Source organism: Urocitellus parryii, chromosome 2 (genome assembly GCF_045843805.1).
Source record: "Urocitellus parryii isolate mUroPar1 chromosome 2, mUroPar1.hap1, whole genome shotgun sequence".
Classification (NCBI taxonomy): Eukaryota; Metazoa; Chordata; class Mammalia; order Rodentia; family Sciuridae; genus Urocitellus; species Urocitellus parryii.
In genome coordinates, this window is record NC_135532.1 from 111,419,858 (window position 1) to 111,438,435 (window position 18,578).

Here is an 18,578-nt window from a genome sequence, read left to right on the forward strand (position 1 = left end):
CTCAAATAATGATTGCAGATGTATCTGGGATTGTCACTGGAGTTCCTTAGTCACATACATAGTATTTGTCAGAGTTGGTTTAGTTGAGTTGCCTTGAGCTGGGTTGACACAGAGCGTGGCAGATGTCATTAGAAATTTGTCACATTTGGTTGAGATCAGGTTTAGTCATGAGATCCTGAAACTGCTTATTTCACAGTTCAATCGGGTGAGATTGAGAAGTCAGTCAGTCAATCAATGGATGAATGATATGAATGAGTCTTTCTAGATTTAGGAGACAATGCAAAGAAATTTAAGTATCTCTCACTCAAAACAAAAACAACCTTGTTGGAAAATCAAGATACAAGCACAGGGGCTGGGGCTGTCACTCAGAGGTAGAGCACTTGCCTAGTATGTATGAGGCACTGGGATCGGTCCTTAGCACCACGTAAAAATGAAATAAATAAAATAAAGGCAAGCTATCCATCTACAACTACAAAAAAAATTTTTAAAGATATAATCACAGGAGCACTTAGATATTATGAGTTTTATAACATTCACACTAATAAATATCATACATAGATACATACATTTTTTTAAAAAGCAGATTTGATCCCTTCGAACAATATTTTTTTTAATTTATGAAACATCTGGTTGCCAGAAGTTCAGATCAACAATCTAAAAGAGCAAGCATAAGATTTAAAGCATTTGAATTACACCAGAAATTTTTTTAAAAAGTACTCCATCTAGAAAATGACACAGATATTTGGCTTACATAAATGCTTAATCTAGAAGGCCCAGTAACTTTAAGAACTGGAAATTCTTGTTTTGCACTTTCAGATTCAGTCTTTCAGAGACCAAATAAAAAACGTAATGTTGTAAATATGTCATGAAAAAGAGCAAAACAGAAAAACAAACCACTCTCCCAGAAAACTGATGGCTAATAGTTGGAAGGATTCTTTAAAAAAAAAAAAAAAATCTTCAAAATGTTTCCCATTTTCCCTATCTGGAGCCAAAAAATAAAAGAAAACATTATTAGTTAGAACCATTAAATATTCATTTTTCCAGTTTATGCCCTATCTGTACATGTTCCCAGTGGGAGTTCATGGTCCTGTGGCCCCAGAGATGGGTGTGGTCAGCTCCTGGTTTCTGTCCTAGATTTCTGGCCACCAAAAAGAAGGAGGTTGCTTAATTTCTGTGAATATATTTAAATTGTCCTATATCCTAAGAGAAAACAAAGTTGTCATGACTAAATACTAATGCATTAAGAAGTGAATTGGGAAAACGCAAATTATAAAACACACAAAGTGTTTCAATAGTGAATATGTCTAGCTTGCTCAGTATCTACTAGTTCTAGATGTAAATACCTCAAAGTCTAACACTAAGCAAAACGTTTAAAGTGTTCATAGAAATTGAACTGCTTCCACAAGGCTCAATACTTTTTTTAATTTGGGGAATGAATTAATCCTTCATAGTGAGGAGATAACTTTGCATCGACTACTGCATATGATAATAACCCAGTATTTGGATTATTGAAAAGTCTCCAAACTATTGTTTAAAAAGGAATCAAGTACTCTTGCTTTTGTTTGTTTATTTGTTGTAATTTTGTGAATAAATCTTGCTACTTCCTATGGGAACTTTATCCGGGAAAATACCCAGGGTTCAGAGACTCAGAATTTAATTGGCCCATTCACATGGGCCCAGGAAGTGAGAAAATGCACCAGTAGATTGTGAGCCACGAATGTTCTCCCAAAAATCAGTCTTTCCCTTAAAATTAGTGAAAAGCAGATAGTAGCAAAAGAGATACTACTTAAAATTCTGTTTCCAAAATTGTTTTTAAACTCTAATTAATGAAGAAGTAAAATTATCAGAATTCTATTGATATAAAATATTAACCTATTCTCAAAAGGAGCACAAGTCATTAAATAATTTTATCATGAATGAATATTTCAGTATTCCCAAAGCTAATAAATTCAAGGAAAAGCACATGTCCCTTTTTACCTTTTCCAGGATATTAAAAAAGGTGACTAAAGTGTAAAACTCATCTAGATTTATATCACACATTGATTTAAAAGATTCTTTAATGTCCGATATTTTTTCTGAGGTGAAACTTTGGCCTACTATCTTAAGACAAATATTTATATGCCACTAGGCCAGGAAAGCCTGGGCAAAAGCTATTTGATTATTACATTCATTTAGCCTTTGAATTTAGTTTGACAGCTCAAAGCAACTTTGATCTTTGGAGAGATAAAAATTCTTTCCATTTTTTTTCTTATTTTGTGAAATTCCAATTCGCTTACTTCTAAAGCACGTTTTTCTAGAACAAGCTTAAACTATAGTGTAATTACAAACGTATGCATAGCAAAGGAGAATTTGAATCTCTCCCCTGCAAAAAAGTATATTGGCATTTTCACAGTTTTTCTTTGTAATGAGGATTTCAAGGGAAAAAAAGTGGTCTTGATCTAGAAGGATGAATTTTCCATTCAAATCTGATGTCTCCATATTAATTCTTAGTTAGAGAAACATGACTGCTACAGAAAGTAGTGAAAGATAAATAAAACGATCTCCTGGCATCATGCCACATTAGAGAGCTAGGAACTTTCTTGAAGGGCTAGAGTGAGGATTTTGTCTCATACATAGTTTGACCTAGTCATTGATGTGTATATGATAAGATTATATTTGTAGGAAAAAAAATCCCTCCAAGATGAATAAGACTCTAAACTCAAGGAAATTATTTTATACTTACATTAGTATTTTTACCCAAAAATAAAGCATGCTATAAGCAGCAATCCTTTGACCTCAGAATAATGATAAAGACTTTTGTGGCTTCCTTTCAGAAAGATCTTTCTTGGAACTTGCCTGGTAATTGCTTATAATATGAGAAAATTTTCAGAGGGAAGAAGAGTAGTGATGGGCATACAGAAGACCAAGGAAGTAAAAGAGCAGAAATGATCACACGGACCCTAGGAGGTGGCCAGAAACACAAGTGTTTCTTGTGTTTCTTTCTCTGTTTCCCAGAGCAGTAGGAAGTGCAGGAATATTTTGAGTATCTCACACACACGATGCTTTTCATTTCACAAAATGCCCTTCCAGATTATTTAAAGACTGATGTGCACTGAGTTTCCAGTGGCTTCCCGAGCACACCCTGTGTTCCCCAGTGTGGATTCCTTCAATATCGTTGACCACTATCTTCAAGGGAAGTTTTAAGTCTCAGAAAAAAAAAAGAAATATTGACATTTTCAAAACTCTAAAGAATAACAAAATAGTGAATCATGTGATTTCTTAATTGTCAGAGGAACTAAAAACGGAAAGACGTAGAGGACAAGACTCCCCAAACTGGGCGGTACAGCAGCACTTACTGGGTATGAGGACGTTTCCCCCAACACCCCAGGTGCCTACATGACACTGTTAACAATGATAATCGTCATCATCATGCCATCACCCAGGAAACAAGTACCTTGTCCCACTCTATTATACACACACACACACACACACACACACACACACACACACACGCATTCATGTGGCCACATTCAATGGTAGTATCCATGTAACTGATTTGCAGAACTTTTATCAGAAAAAAAAGTCTTTAATCCCACAAAAAGCACCTAATTACCTCTGCCCCTGGACATCGCTAAAGATTTACTCCTGTTATCTCACATGACTGATTTATCAGGGTCCAGTGTTTATGATTCTGGCCCTTTTGTGTGTGTGTGTGGGGGGGTGCCCGGGATTGAACCCAGACCCCTGTGCATGCGAGGCAAGCACTCAACCAACTGAGCTATATCCCCAGCCCTAGCCCATTCTCTGGATGAGTATGTATATTCACGAACCAAGAGAAAGATAATAGTAACCAGAAAAAATATGCCAGTCTTTCTGAAAAATTACTAAACATAACCAAACATTGAAATCCACTTCTAAAGTGGCACCTTCCAGTCCACTGGCACATCACTTGCTACCTTTTAAAGTTGTAGTTAATAACCCACCAAGATGGAGCCCACTGCTCCACCCAAGCATGTGGACAAAGTGAAAGGTCATAATTAGGATAAACATACAAATCCAGAGGGAAGAAATTTTGCAATTAGGAGGTGGAAAACTGTTGTCACCATGCTCCTACCTAACAACTAGAGTCACAAGGTCGAAGTCCTACTGTTACAGGCTAATGGGGCCTGAAGCACAAAATTTTCTCAGAATTTCTAATCTTGCAAAAAGTTTCAAATGAAATAGCAGGATATCATTGGTCAAAGAAACCAGTTGCTGCTGTACCATTATACACTTTTAAGGTCACTCCTTGGCCTGATAAAATTCTCCTACTAATCCTGGTCAGGACATGGTTTATCAGGCAATCATCAGATTTTCATTGAGCATCTATTCAGTGCTCATCATAAACCATGGCTCCTGCCATTGAAAACTTAGGCTGTTGCTGAAATTATAAACTACAGATACCAGAAACCATTCAAGAGCAGTACACAATTGGGCAGAGGAAGGAATTGGGTATATACACCAGTGGGACTGATAAAGGGAGTTGAGAAGGCAAATACAGAGGTCAGTTTGTTTCGAATGCTCTTTCTAGGGAAGAATAGGGGCGATCAATAAAGTTATCAGGTCATAGATGGACTTGAATGTCAGAATGAATCCCCTGTCACTGCTGGTCCTAGAGCCAGGGACATGGTAAAGAGTATTGCCAGGTCCAAGAAGAGACTTCCAGTTTAACTAGGATTTCAGAAAAACAACAAATTATTTTTTATGCTAAGTATGTGCCACATATTTCACGGGACAAACTTATGCTTAAAAAAAGTTCATATTTTAGCTAAAATTTAAATCTAACTGGAATGCCTGTACTTTTTGCTAAATCTGCCAACCTACTGGTAAATCAATATTGCTGCAAGACTGACCTAGCAGAAGTGTCTTGGAGACACCTATAGGGACATCAGCAGAAAAACAGGTCTTCAGAGCACCTTGAAGAACAGTTGTCTTTCTTCTTAATTCATTCCCTAAAATGAACTCACATTTGACATAATTATATCTTTTATCTCCCTTTCAACTAATTATGCCCCTACCCACACCCCAAAAGGGCATTGGGCAATGCTCTGGAGATGCTTATGATTGATGTAACTGTGAGAGTTCTACCAGCATCTGGTGGGCAGAGGCCAGGGTAGCTGATAAACATCCTACAATGCACAGAACAGCTCCCAACACACAACAAAGAACCATCCAGCCCAAGATGTCAAGCCAGCCGAGATTGAGAAATGCTGCTTTAAACAAAGATAAGAACAGAGTCACATTCCTGGCCAAAGGCTCTTGGCTTCCACGGGATCTTATACCCTCCTCAAAAATAGTACACAATGTTCTGATGGTCTCAAGTGCCAGAGACTGGCACATCCCTATTGTACAGTGCTTATTTTTAAAATTTATTTGGGAGAAGAAACACGTCTACCAAAAAAAAAAAAAAAAAAATCTCCAGACTGCAAAATTCAGCTGACTCACATTTCACATTTCCCGTGACTCTTAAAGGGCTGAAAAATATGTAGGCCGATCAAGCCAAAGAAAAAAATTTGGTTTATATCAGTGGAAGCAGTCCCATGTTCCCACATTCCCACATTCCCGCACTCCTGGTGGGCTCTGCAGAAAGCACAGGCCCTGCTCTCCCAAACCAAGTGTCCCTTGCTGGACTCCTCTCCCCTCTCTATAATCTCAGGGCCCCTTCTTTCTTAGAAACTTGTTTTCTCCAGTTCCAAGTTCTTTCCCCTCAGCGCCTGCTTACAGATCTGAAGTGCTTCTCTTGGTGCACCAAAATTAGAAGAGTGACATTTCTTATTAGTCCCTTGGACGGAAGGCAGGAAGCCACAGTTGAAGATCACCTGGAAGCCTCCAGCATTACTTACTCACAGGGATGGTTAAACTTTGGACTTGAAGTTAGAAAACCAAATTCTGAAGAAAATTTCCTTTGAACCCTGTGGTATCTCACTGTCAGATTGGGGCTTTTGTTTTCCTGCCTGGTGATAGTGGCCCCTGGAGGACTGGAGCAGGCTGCCCCTGACATGATTCGGGTTGCGAGATGCAGGTTGGAATGTGGATTATGTGTGCTGCCATGACACAGGGGCTTCTTTAGCATAATTTACACAGAAAGAGGGACAGTGGAAAAGAACACCCTCTGTGTATTCATCTCACCAGGCCCTGGACCTAGAGCCTGGGGCAGCCCAACCCTGCTTTGTCCTTAACCATGCTGGGCTGTGGGCTGGATGTGACATTTTGGACTCTTTGTCTTTTGCTCTAGGACCAAGGCCTCTTTTTAAGGAAGCAGATGACAAAAGAGAGCATGCATAAGCTGCGGTAGGAAACTCGTATCTGAGGATTAGTAAAGGCCAGCCATGTTTGTCCTTGACTGAAAGCCATTTGCTCTGAGGCCGATTTATATTTAGCTTCCTTCTGTTCTTTACAATTGGTAAAACCAGCTCCAGCAACACTTCTTTTGAAGTATTCAAAGGCCAAGAGGAGAAGTGAAAAAAGAGCACAGGGTTTAAAGAAAGAAGAACCTAGCTCAAGTCTGCCACTTATGGAGCTGTGTGCCCTTGGATGGGTTCTTTCATCCTCTCTTGAGTTTTGAGTCTTTTATCTGTAAAATGGGGATAAAAATATCTAGTGCTTATCAAGAGCTCTTTTAAAAGCGTCAGGTTTTATGTAAATGTTAGTTCTTATTTTGAACCCATTGAGCAAGAATGGAAGGTTCATTCTTCTGGTGTCAGGTTCTATAGGAAATGTCCTCAATGGAGCTTCAAGGTGTGGACAGGGCTCTCTGCCGTTATTGCTTCTTGGGTCTTGGGTCACTCATCTTAGTCCCTTTTCACAGAAACATACAGAGGAAAGGAGCTACCACCCTAATATTTTCGTAAATGCAAAAACAAAATCACCTTTCTCTCTCTCATTCCTGGCAGGGGTCAGTCATCCAGTGTGGTTGGAACATTCCCACTGAGCGGACTGCCCCACATGGCATTCCATTCTGCTAGAAAATTCTGGGGTGATGAAATGTGGACAGATACTGTTGGGAAGATAAATGAGTAACATTTGTGAAATTATTTGAACTTTTCAAAAGAAAGACCCACATGATTCCAGGGATTTTTGTTAAGATCATTGGAATTTAAAATATGGTCGTTTCATTGATTCACGTCTGTTCTAACTCTGTTTGCTTCTTGTCCCTTGGCTTTGGAGGGGCTCAGAGTAAGGCTCCACAGACGACTCTTCTTTTTCTTCTTTTTTAACTAATCAAAATAAATTAAATCAGGCAGAAGATGTCAGTATGTAAATGCAGCAGCCCACCAACCATCATTCTGTGGTCCCATTGTCCTCTCCACCAGCACCCCATCTCCATTCAGGTGGGTCACAGTGTGGCCTTTGCAACGCTCAGCACTTTGTACCTCTACTCAAATTGTGCCCATTGATATTGCCCCCTAAGATCCAGCATAGGACTCAGGTAGCCCACCTTCACCCGGTACTGAGTGATCTGCTAAGGAGACAAATGAAGACACAAGAATCCCTGACCATGAAGAGCTCACCTTTGGGCATCATGGATGAGAATACCACCGGTTGGTTGCAGCTCAGAGTGGCAGGAACTCTGAAAAGAGGCGAGTCCCCACCAAGGAGAGGGGCAGACTCACCAAGAAGATAAGTCTGAAAATTAATCTGGAAGAATCAGGATTCTTCACGTAAGCAATGAAGGGCAAAGGATTCCAGTAAAGGGAGGAGGGCACCCCAAGGAATGGAGATAAGAGGAGGCAGGGAAGGGGTACAGGGAAGCCACTGGGAACTGCCTCAGGCTGGGCATGGGAACACAGGACAAGAGGGGACTTGGCTTGAGAGAGAAGGCTGTCACAAGTCCACAGTAACACTGTTTGCCAAAAGAAGAGGCTGAACTTAATAGAAGGTGATAGAGCCATTGAAAGTGACCCTTGGAAGATGAGCAAGGATGCAGATGTCAAGATAAGAGAGCAGAGAAGGACGAGGAAGCAGAGACTGAGCCACCCCGCCTCCATGGAGGCCAGACACAGACGTCAACAGCAGCCTTCCTGAGCTCACCTCAATCATAGATTCTTTTTCAGCCTCAAAGATAGAAGTCACGATGTCCAAAAAAACAGATCCCTGCAAACGCTTAGAAAGCACTTGCTGGCACTCCATGGGCCCGGAATTTAGTCTGAGGAAAGGCAAATGGTGCATTTTTGTGTGGTCCTGATAAGCAGTCAGGACTAGGTTGATAAGTTGGTGAGTCCAGAGAGAAAACAGATTGGGAGGGGACCCTTGGGTATGGTCTGCAAATTCAATTATTAAATAATTCCAATAACTGTGTAGAGAGACTTGAAGGTCAATTGACATGTGAGTTCAACAGATTGCCAACAAGGACTGTGAAACCTCCAGTATCAGTTTTCTTTATAATTTCTCACAGGTGGAACTTTTCACATTTGAAAATAATTCTGACTATTTATATTATTTATAACTCTAAATAATAATTCACTGTTTAAAGGGGGAAAAAATTTTTTTTGAGTGAAAGCCCAAGGAAGGCAGCTGGAGATGGAACAGGTATTCTTGGAGATGTGAGGCTTTGCCTTGCAAAAAAAAAAAAAAAAACCTGGCTAGAGATTTCCTTTTATGATCCCAAGTCAAAGAAACTATAAACTATAAAAGAGTGAAAAACATACTGTTTATTTAGCAAAAGGACTATTGCCTTACCAGGTTCTGTATCTCTAAAAGGTGGTTTTAGATCCATCCTGAACATTATGCAATGTTTGTAGATTGTTCTGATTTCAATCAACAATAGGCCTGGTAATGAAGAGAAAAAGGAAGATCTAAGACTCCTGCCCTGGTTACAAGGCTAAGCAACCCGGGTGATGTCTTTACATCCAAGAGTAAAGAGTCCGGAGAGTGACAGAAAGCACGTCTTCTCTCTCCAGCTCAGACAGAGAGAAACAGAGCCCTAAAACTCTCAAGTTACTGATCTAAAACTTTGAGAATAAGAAGTCAGTTCCAGGAAACTAGTTGCATCATTGGGCCAGAGCAGAAAATCATGACCTAAATTTTATAATTCTTTCCAAATTTCCAATTATTTGATGAAGCATTAATGCTTTGGGAGCTGGGATCCTTGAAGTCTTAAGACAGTGCCCTCAACACTCTGATAGGAGACTCTATGAAACCAGGTTTAATACTAGAATGAGAAAAGAAAGTTCCTGCTCTGTAAAAAATCAGATTCTTCTTGTAACATCACCACCCTCACAGTTTTCCCAGCATATGTACAAGAAGCAATTATGATGCCAAAGTATGAAATACAGCAAGTTTCATAACCAGAATGAATTATGGTTAATCCTCCTGTAGTAAACAATCCACTTTTCCAATCTGTGCTCCCCAGACAGCTGAGTCAGGCCTTGCTTTCCAAGTGCCTACTTAAACAAGCAGCCTGTCGGGCAGTTGCACGGGCAGGGCTGCTGGGTGGTGCAGACAGCCCATCTCTTAGGAGTTGTGTGCAGGGGACTAGAAAACAATGGCTCTTGTGAAAAGGAAATGCTATGCTGAAGAAAATTTAAAAAAGAAGAAGAATGCATGTAAGTTAATACTAATTTTTAAAAATCCTGAAATTCAAATGTTCTGGCTTTTGAAATAGAATGAATATTCTCTAATTCCTCAGGCCAAAACTCTTCCAAGCTGGAACTACCACCCACCATTAGAACTGCCAATTCCTGAGCACGTCTCTGCCGGCGCTGAACCTTGCATTGGACCAGCCAATCATTCACCCGGCTCTCCTGCCCTAATTCACATGATCGCATGGTGACTCAACCTCGGCTTTATGCCCACCATGTTGCCAAGTGGTTTTTTTGTTTGGTTTGGGTTTTATTTAATTTTTTGCATGTGTTTGATTTTTGTGCAATCAACAGGCAACCTCCACACTCAGCCATAGGACCTCCCTTTTTCTCTCACAAGCTCCAAAGACGAGACATCTAGAAGCTGAGAGTGAGCATCAAGGAGAGATGTCCTCTCACAGTGCTTGGACCATGGGATTAAGTTAGCTGGAAAAAAATCAAAACATGCACTGAATAAGTTCATAAGACTAACCCAAAAATGTGACAGACACCGCCTTGAACATAATGTGCGGGGCACGTGTCTCCTTACGGTGTGTGTCTTTGCTCAGTTGTCGCTGGTTCCTTTGCAGAACTCCCTGGCTAAAGCTGCTGTGAAGGAACTGGCCTCGCTGCACGGCACCAAGTACAGCTACGGCCCTGGAGCCACCACAATCTGTGAGTCTGGGCTTCCCAGTTGTGGAAAGAGACAATGCGCCCAAAAAAAAAGCCAACAAATGGCTCCCAGCACCTTTCTTCTCCAGTCATTTAAAGCATGTGGTTTTTGCCTTACAGTGATTATTATGAACGCTGTAATCATTTTTCTGTTGAGAGAGAGAGAAAGAAAGAAATGTTTTTCAACCCACAGAAACATTTGCTCTCTGTACACATCTACGGAGCAGCTGTGGTGTGGGTGTTCCAGGCCCTCAGTGGGTGTGAAGAGAGAAAGGAAGGGTGGAGAGAGGGAAGGACGCAGGGAAGAGAGGGAAGGAGGGGGACCAGTGCATTCTTCAAAGAACCCACAGTAGGGAAGCAGGAAAAGTGGTAGCTAAGAGCTATGACAGAGCTGGTGATACAGATGCTAAGAGCTAAGACACGGGGATGCACAAGTGAAGAACACACTGACCAATCCACCCTGCGGTATCAGGGTCACTTCCCAAGGTAACAGCCCAGAACACTACCTGGAAGGACCTCTGCTGGGAGAAAGCATAGCGGACATGTTTGCCTGGCTAGACAGACAGCAGTGTGAGGACTCCCTGGGGCACAGGCTGCCTGTGAGGGGGTAGAGAAGCCCCTCTGGCAGTCCCCACTGGGTGCATGCACGTGGAAGAGACACACAGCGAGAGAGCTGGGCAGGGCTGGACCACTGGGCCCGGATGCTGTAGAGATCAACCTTCTCTGCAACAGCACATTCCACGGGACCCATTTTCAGTTTTTTTCTATTTCTATTTTCCTCTTCCCTCAAGTGATTTCTTTCTGCCCCAAATCTGAAAGGAACAGAAATATATACAAAAATAAATAAATAAATAAATAAGACCCAGTCCTGTCACCAAGGAGCCCGCAATGCAGATGGTCCGGCTCCAGTCCTGAGCTGTTGAGGTTTTTTTAAGCTCAATATAGAATACAATTTTCCATATTCTCGGTTTTTAAAACTGAAAAATTTAAATATTTTTCCTAAAGAAGTTCTAACAGAAATAACTCACTTCTTTAAATAACTCACTTATTCATAGAGTGTGAACTTCTTGTATACTATACGCCATTCACTCTAGTTCCATGAGGTTTCCATTTCCATTACACTGGACACACTTACAGGGAGGGGCAGCATCTGTCTTTTGTCCTGTCATCTCTGGACTTGAGCACATGACCAGCTCAGCGGCGGCTGCAGAGTTGTTGACTGAATTAGTAGATTAATCAGTGAATGGATGAGTACGTGGTCTACGTGTCAGTGGCAACTGTTGAATGAGTTGCTGACTGCATGGACGCCAGCCACATTTATTCCAGCTCCATGTTAGACATGGAGGATAAAGAAACGCAGGCCCAGCGCTGCCCTCTGGCTGCTCCCGTTCCATCCTTCAGTGCAGTTTCTTCGGGGCTCGGAGTCCAGTGATCCTCCCACCCACTGCTCACTTTTCCTGACTTTCCTGGAAGTTACACATTCTTTTCCCAGATATTATGTAGATTTTGTAATCCAACCACATACTATGCGGTGTAGTGCACCTTAGCACATAAGCATACTGAGAATGGTGTACAGCAAATTACACACTTTCTGGAGTGTCCAACATGTCACTCTCAATATCCAGAGGTAAGATTGACTAAATGTTTAAAACTCTGTGATCCCGTTTACTAAAAATTGATCTACCCATAATATTTCACACAGCAAAATATTTGTCAATATAAAAGGAAAATGACAATAATTTTAACCTCCTTTCTACACATAAACGTTTTTTTTTTTTTCCCCCCTCATGCTATTTGCTCATTTCAGACCTTGCCGCTGGCGGCTCTGATGACTGGGCTTATGACCAAGGAATCAAATATGCCTTCACCTTTGAACTCCGAGATCAAGGCAGACATGGCTTTTTGCTTCCCGAGTCCCAGATCCGGGCAACCTGTGAGGAGACGATGCTAGCAGTCAAGCTTATGGCCAGCTACGTCCTGGAACACCTGTACTAGTGGAAAATTCCAGAGCCTTCTCTCAGAACCCTCGCTGTGCGTTTCTGGTCTATCCTGAATTCTTACTTTTGTTTGCTCGGAGGTTTTACAGATCCTAATCTTTCCTTTAAACTTCTGTGTCTACTGAAAACTTGGGTCTTTTACAATAGATCACAATAAAACAAATCATTGTAAAAGCAAAACATGGAAGATGGTCTACTTTGGTGGGGGGAATGCTGTGTATGAATGAACAAGCAAGCTGTGTACAGTGACTAAGTGTCACCTGCAGAGGACTTAAAAAGTCTTTGGGGAGCCAGCCAACATTAGTAGAGTGCACAGGTTATGATGGGGGGCTTAGGAAGTAAGAAGAAATAAAAAGGGAAATGGAGCATTGCAAACCCTGGTGTAGATGAGGAGGTGCCTCTTGGTCTGGCTTTTCACCTGAGCTACTTCAGGTTCTATAATGAGCTGCCTAGTGCCTGCGAGAGCTGTGCTGAGCACTCCAAGACAGGACAGTGAAATAAAACATGGTGACGCTTCTGCCCTCATTGGGCAAACAGGCTATGAGAGAAGACAGATATTAAGCAAAAAAAAAAAAAAAAAAATGTAATCAATCATTAGTTATTTAATTACATTAAGCAAAATAAATGATTGACAGACTCTAGAAAAAGAAGTCCACTTCCTGATGTGGAGAGAAGACCCTCTCAAAGAAGTGTTGCAACCTGCAAAATGAGCCACCATGAGTTGGCTATGGAAGGTGCCGGAAGATAAGCCACAAGGGTAGAACAGGGAGAGTGAAGGAAGGAAGCCATGGGCAGGCCTGGGGGAGGGGAACAGGATCGACCCCAGGAGAACTTAGAAGTTGTGTTTAGGACCTGGAACATTGGCCTGAGAACAAAAGGAAACCACTGAAGATGTGAGGTTTAAATGACATGGGAAGAGTCTTTTCTGCACACCAGGGCAATTGAGAATGCTAGGCACCCTGGCTGGATCAGCTGGGCCAAGGAAAGAAGCAAAAGACCACTCTGTGACTTCTTCACCACGTGGCTTGATCCCATCCAGAATTATAAGCAGGTGTGCCCATGTGGGAAAGGACTGCACCAATTCCAATTTTTAAAATAGAATGATATTTATTTAGGTTATAATTTGGGAGCATCTCTTACTTTAAAATCATAGAACAAAATATTAACTATTTCCCCTATGTGGATTCAAGAAAAATAGGATTCCACATGGAGCATAATAGGCTAAAATATCTATAACATTGTTCTAATTTAAAAAAAAAAAAAAGAATTTCTTTTGGAGTCATAACAATTTGGAAATTATCAAGCCAAAGAATGATTAATTGCATTAATTGTCCACTAGATGGTAGTAGTGCAACTGCTACAATCTGTCAAGCAACCATCTTCAAAATAATTTAGCAATGTATCATTTAAACAGAGAGATCTTTGTTGCAAAGAAATAAATTCCCATGGATTCTTTAGAAGCATTGATAGTAATAAAAAAAAAGGTGTAATTTAGCTAAGTTCGCCATCCCCCACTCTACTTCACTTATACTCACATTACAACTGAGGGCTAAGTCCACCACAGTCACTTGAGTGACAGTTATTCACTCTCCATCAAATAACATCAACCCCTTATTAATGGATGCTGTGGCCTAAAGTATGGAAATCATGGGGACAAATCAATTCACCAAAATCCTATATGACTAACCTTCAAAAATAAAAAGGGAATCTAGACATAGTGGTACACAACTGGAATCCCAGGTACTTAGTAGGCTGAGGCAGGAGGATGGCAAGTTCCAGTCCAGCCTGGGAAACTTAGCAAGACCCTGTCTCAAAATATAAAATTTAAAAAGGTACTGGGGAAGTAGCTCAGTGGTAGAGTATTTGCCTAGCATGTGTAAGGCTCTGGGTTCAATCCCCAGTACAACAGAATAAATAAATTAGGAATATCTGTAGGCTTTTCTAAAATTCTAAGGCACTTTTAAGGAGAAGAAAACAGAATAGGCAAGCAAATATGTAAATATCCTCACTTAGACTCCCACATGTCTAAGACTTCCTGCACTGAGACAGTTTTGCTAAAGCTCCTGCCCCACTTACTAAAATGTGGCCGCCTGCTGTCTAGGAGTCCCACTTGCTGGAGCTAAACCCAGGAAACAGAAAGAGCAGAGTTTGCCTTAGTCCTGTCCAGTGCAGTAGAATCTGGTGCCCAGCTGCCCAGCTGACCAGAGATGGCCAAGAGCTCCACCCAAGAGCCTCAGGCTCTGAGGGCGGCTCTCGTCCTCTCTCCTTTGATGGGCTCCTACTCTCAGAGCTAGTACAGCAGCCAATGGGCCCTTCCTTTCATCTTCACACAACAGTGAACACAGGAATGGCCCCTGAATCTTTCTTTCTCAAATGGTGTAGCTAGAAAATAGCAAGACTGGTGTTATGGTCTATACAGGAGATGGCCTCCAAAAGTCCTGTAGCAATGCAGGAATATTCAGAGGTAATATAATTGGATTGTGAGAACTATAACCTAATCAGTGTCTCTTAGTTTGAATGGACCAGCTAGGTGGTAACCGTAGGCAGGTGGGGCATGGCTAGAGGAGGGGTCACTGAGGTCATACCCTGGAAGGGTACATCTTCCCTGCAGCCCTTTCTCTTTTTCCTCTCTGTGCTTCCTGCCTGCCATGAGTTGAGCAGCTTTCCTCCGTCACACCCTTCCGCCATGATGTTCTGCCTCACGTTGGGCCCCCAGCATTGGACTGGGCCTACCATGGACTAAACCTCTGGAACCATGAGCCAAAATAAACTTTTCATCCAATAAGTTGTCCTTGCCAGGTATTTCTGTCACAGTGACAGAAAGCTGACTAAGACAACTGACTTTTAGGTTTCATTTATTGAACTCCTGCATGTTAAGAACCGAATGCCACATGTTTATCTGCTTTTTCAAGCTGAGCTCTATGAATTGGTCAAACAGAGTTTCCAGAAGGAAGAGAAAAAGCATGCTAAGTTACCAAGTTAATTTGGGGATTAAGCAAGGTTTTGATGAGTCTCTTAGGCCAGGTCATTGGACCAAGGTAGGCACTCCCCCCAATCTCACCTGACCCCACACCCATAGACATGTCCAGAAATGCCACCTTTGCCGCAACTAATGAAGAAAAACTTTCTCTGCTGCATTTACAAGGTAGTTTTGTTTGAAATGATAAGAATCCAACCTCTACAACTAAAAGCATCAAATTTTTCCTTCAACATACCCTCAATGGGATATCTAAAGCTATACTAGCAATTTATTGGATTGAATTTGAAGGAGGAGAATTGTTTGAAGATCCTATTAAATCACAAGAGAACTTTCATTTCCATTTTCTAGGACATTTCCTTTATAGTGATAACGTTCAAAGACATACAGAAAAGCATAGTTAAAAATAAAGTGATATTTTAAACTGTGGCTAGATAACTGTCGCTACTACAAAAATCCCAGGAGTACAGAGCTAAAAAAAATGGAAAATTATTGCTGTGTGAAGCATTCAACTTTAAATTGCCTTTTAAAGAGACTAGTTTCACCTATGGTACACCACAGTCTTACTTAGTCACCCTAAAACACTACAATGTCCAGTAAACATTCATCCTACCCCATACATATGACAAAACCTTTTATAAGTCTTGATTTGTTAATAGAGAATTACAATGAACCTTATATGGGTGCCAAGAAATAGCACCCACTTTGATAGAAAGTTCTAGAACATTCTTGAAATCCATCTATTGTACTTTCAACAGAGACTAAACAGAATGGGGGCAGGGTGGGAAGGAGTTTAGATGCATTACATGGCCACATCTTATTCAGAAACAACTATAAAATGCAACAGATATTATGGATCTAAAGTTGTTCTTTTATTTATCATCAGAATCTTATCCTGAGAGATACCAGGGTCCTTAAAAACACTCATGTAGATCCCCAAAGGAAATAGAGTGTCCTTCTCCTTAGACAGAAAATTGACGACCTCTCCATAGTGTTAAAACCCCTCACGCAGCAAAAGAGTCAACAAAATGTATCAGAAAGCTAGAATTAAGGGAGATTTCTAGTTTTCATCTTTTCAACTTCTCTGTATTTTGCAAAAATTATTTTCAGTGATCATTTGTAACTTTTAGTGTCTAAAACTAAAACTCCAAAAAGCAAAGTTACAGCATCAAAAAAAAAAAACTTTTTTCTTGAAGTTGTACACATCGAAATAAATAGGGAGAGAAGTTCTATCCTTAAAGATCACAGATACTACTTCAATTTACCTTGTGGTATGTGCTAGCAATCATCAATCTGCACCGAGCAGTCACCAACACTAAGTCTCTGACCATGCCTAGAGGCCATGGGTGTGGTTCTTAGCTCCTACCAGGTACCAGTCCCTGGGTTGCACCATCTCAGCCTCACCGAAGCACTAGTTAGGGCTGCAGCTCATGTCCGAGAGCCCCTCCAAGGGTGCAGCTTCCTAAATGCCAGCTCCATCTCTGCCTTTCCACTGTGCCTAGTCCAACACACCTTCAGTCAAAGCAGTGGAGCAAGCACTCACTTTGGTGTTTCTAGCTGATGAGCCTGGTCAAGGTCAAGCACATGAAGACATTTGTAAAGCCCTCCTCTTCCTTATCTTCAGGGTTGAGATGGGGAGTCCCTCGTGGGGGAAGATCAGGAAATCTGAAGTTATATCACACACCCATCAGATGAAGAGGAAGGAACAGCGTTTTTTCGTTGCTCTACAGATAATGGGGCATTGATATTTCTTTGATAATAAAATGCATCATGATGACTCTAACCATCTATACTTTCGCCGATGTGAAGAGATAGTTCTGGAAAGAAAATTATAAGTGATCTGATTTTTAAAACTCACTTTATTCTGTGAGGTTACCTTGATTCTGGGTAATGGTGTTATTCTCCAAAATAGTCCCTAATTAACTAAGTTGTGTTCAAGACTAAAGATACCCTTAGATGGATTTTACATGGTAGACAAAAGGATTGCATCAATTCAACTTTCAAAAAGCACTTTTTTGGCACTTATAGCATTCAGACTCTGGTTACTATGTCCAAAGAATAGACATGAAAACATGGATATTTGGGGGCTGGGGCTATGGCTCAGTGGCAGAGCTCAGTGGCAGGGTGCTTGCCTAGCACATGTGAAGCACTGGGTTTGATCCTTAGCAGCACCACATAAAAATAAATAAATAAAATATAAATAAATAAATATTTGTCCATCTACAAAAAAAGGAACATGGATGTTTTCTTTCCCTCCGGGAGTCCTCAGGCTGTGCTAGGAATCAGGGTTCCCTCCAAGGACAGGAAGAAGAAAACGGGGAGGAGGGAAGAAGTGTTTCTTTTATTCTTTCTATAATGCTTGCTTCTTTACCCAACAGGGTGTACAGAAAACTATAACAAAAATATGGCCTCATAAATACTGCGTGGAGAACATGTTTGCTTCCTCCCCCCATATTTATAATATTTCAGCATATTCAAAATATCTTGTAAATAAAATGTTGTCAATTTAATAAATTATAATCTATACTCATATTTTGCTTTATTAAGGACCTCCACCCACCAAGGTCCTGTGATCAATATCCAAATTCATCTCATGCTCGAAGAGTGAGACCTGCCTGGGACTTTTCTGGAACTAAGAGTTGGTACCTTTTCAAACACTGAAAAGAAAAACATCTCAAGTTTTTAAACCATTACTTGACATAAATACCGTGTCATTTAAGGACAACAAGATCTATGTCAGGATTTTTTTAAAAAGCATTTTTGAAACTTTGTTGAAACAGCTTGGAAAACATCAGGTTATGTAGGAATAGACATTCCTGACCTTTCAGATGGGTGTTTTGTTTTTCTCCTTCTATCTTTTCTTGGTAGAGCGGCAACATAAAATAACTTCCTTGTCCGTTCTCTGCTTTTGTTTATTCTGAACATTGTATTTTGACATCCCAGTTAGTTGTGTTGAAAAATTCAAGTAACTCCAGCAAGTGATAATATCTGTAGCTCTGAAGTTAATAAGCAAGACTTATGACATACAGCATGGAAGAAATAAGGCAAAGATCAAGCTCTCATGAAAAAAAAAAGTTCCATTAACTTGCCTGTGTAATTTTACAGGTATTGTGTATATGTGTACATACGTTAAACATACTGTCATAGTTGAAACAAACTTTTGCTATGAAAGAAAAAAAAATTTAAAACTAAAAATAACATGAACCCCTCATGTAAGCATGGTGGTAGGGTACTTTAGAACAAAAAGAATTGGGTGTCAATCAAAAAGAACAGATTAGCTCTGTTACCTTGGGCAAATATTGGATAAAGTAATTTGCCTTCCACTCTTTATCTGTAAAATGGTGTTCCCTACTG

The 18,578-nt window shown here is 40.7% G+C and overlaps 1 protein-coding gene across 1 annotated transcript in view; it reads left to right on the forward strand.

Moving 5' to 3' along the window:
• Positions 1–12,245, forward strand: part of Cpb1 (carboxypeptidase B1) — a 30,366-nt gene extending 18,121 nt beyond the window's left edge. The window contains exons 10-11 of the mRNA XM_026406625.1: positions 10,169–10,253; positions 12,058–12,245. Of these exons, the coding sequence (XP_026262410.1) occupies positions 10,169–10,253; positions 12,058–12,245 (273 nt within the window). The remainder of the gene's footprint in view (positions 1–10,168; positions 10,254–12,057) is intronic.
• Positions 12,246–18,578: the final 6,333 nt, after the last annotated feature.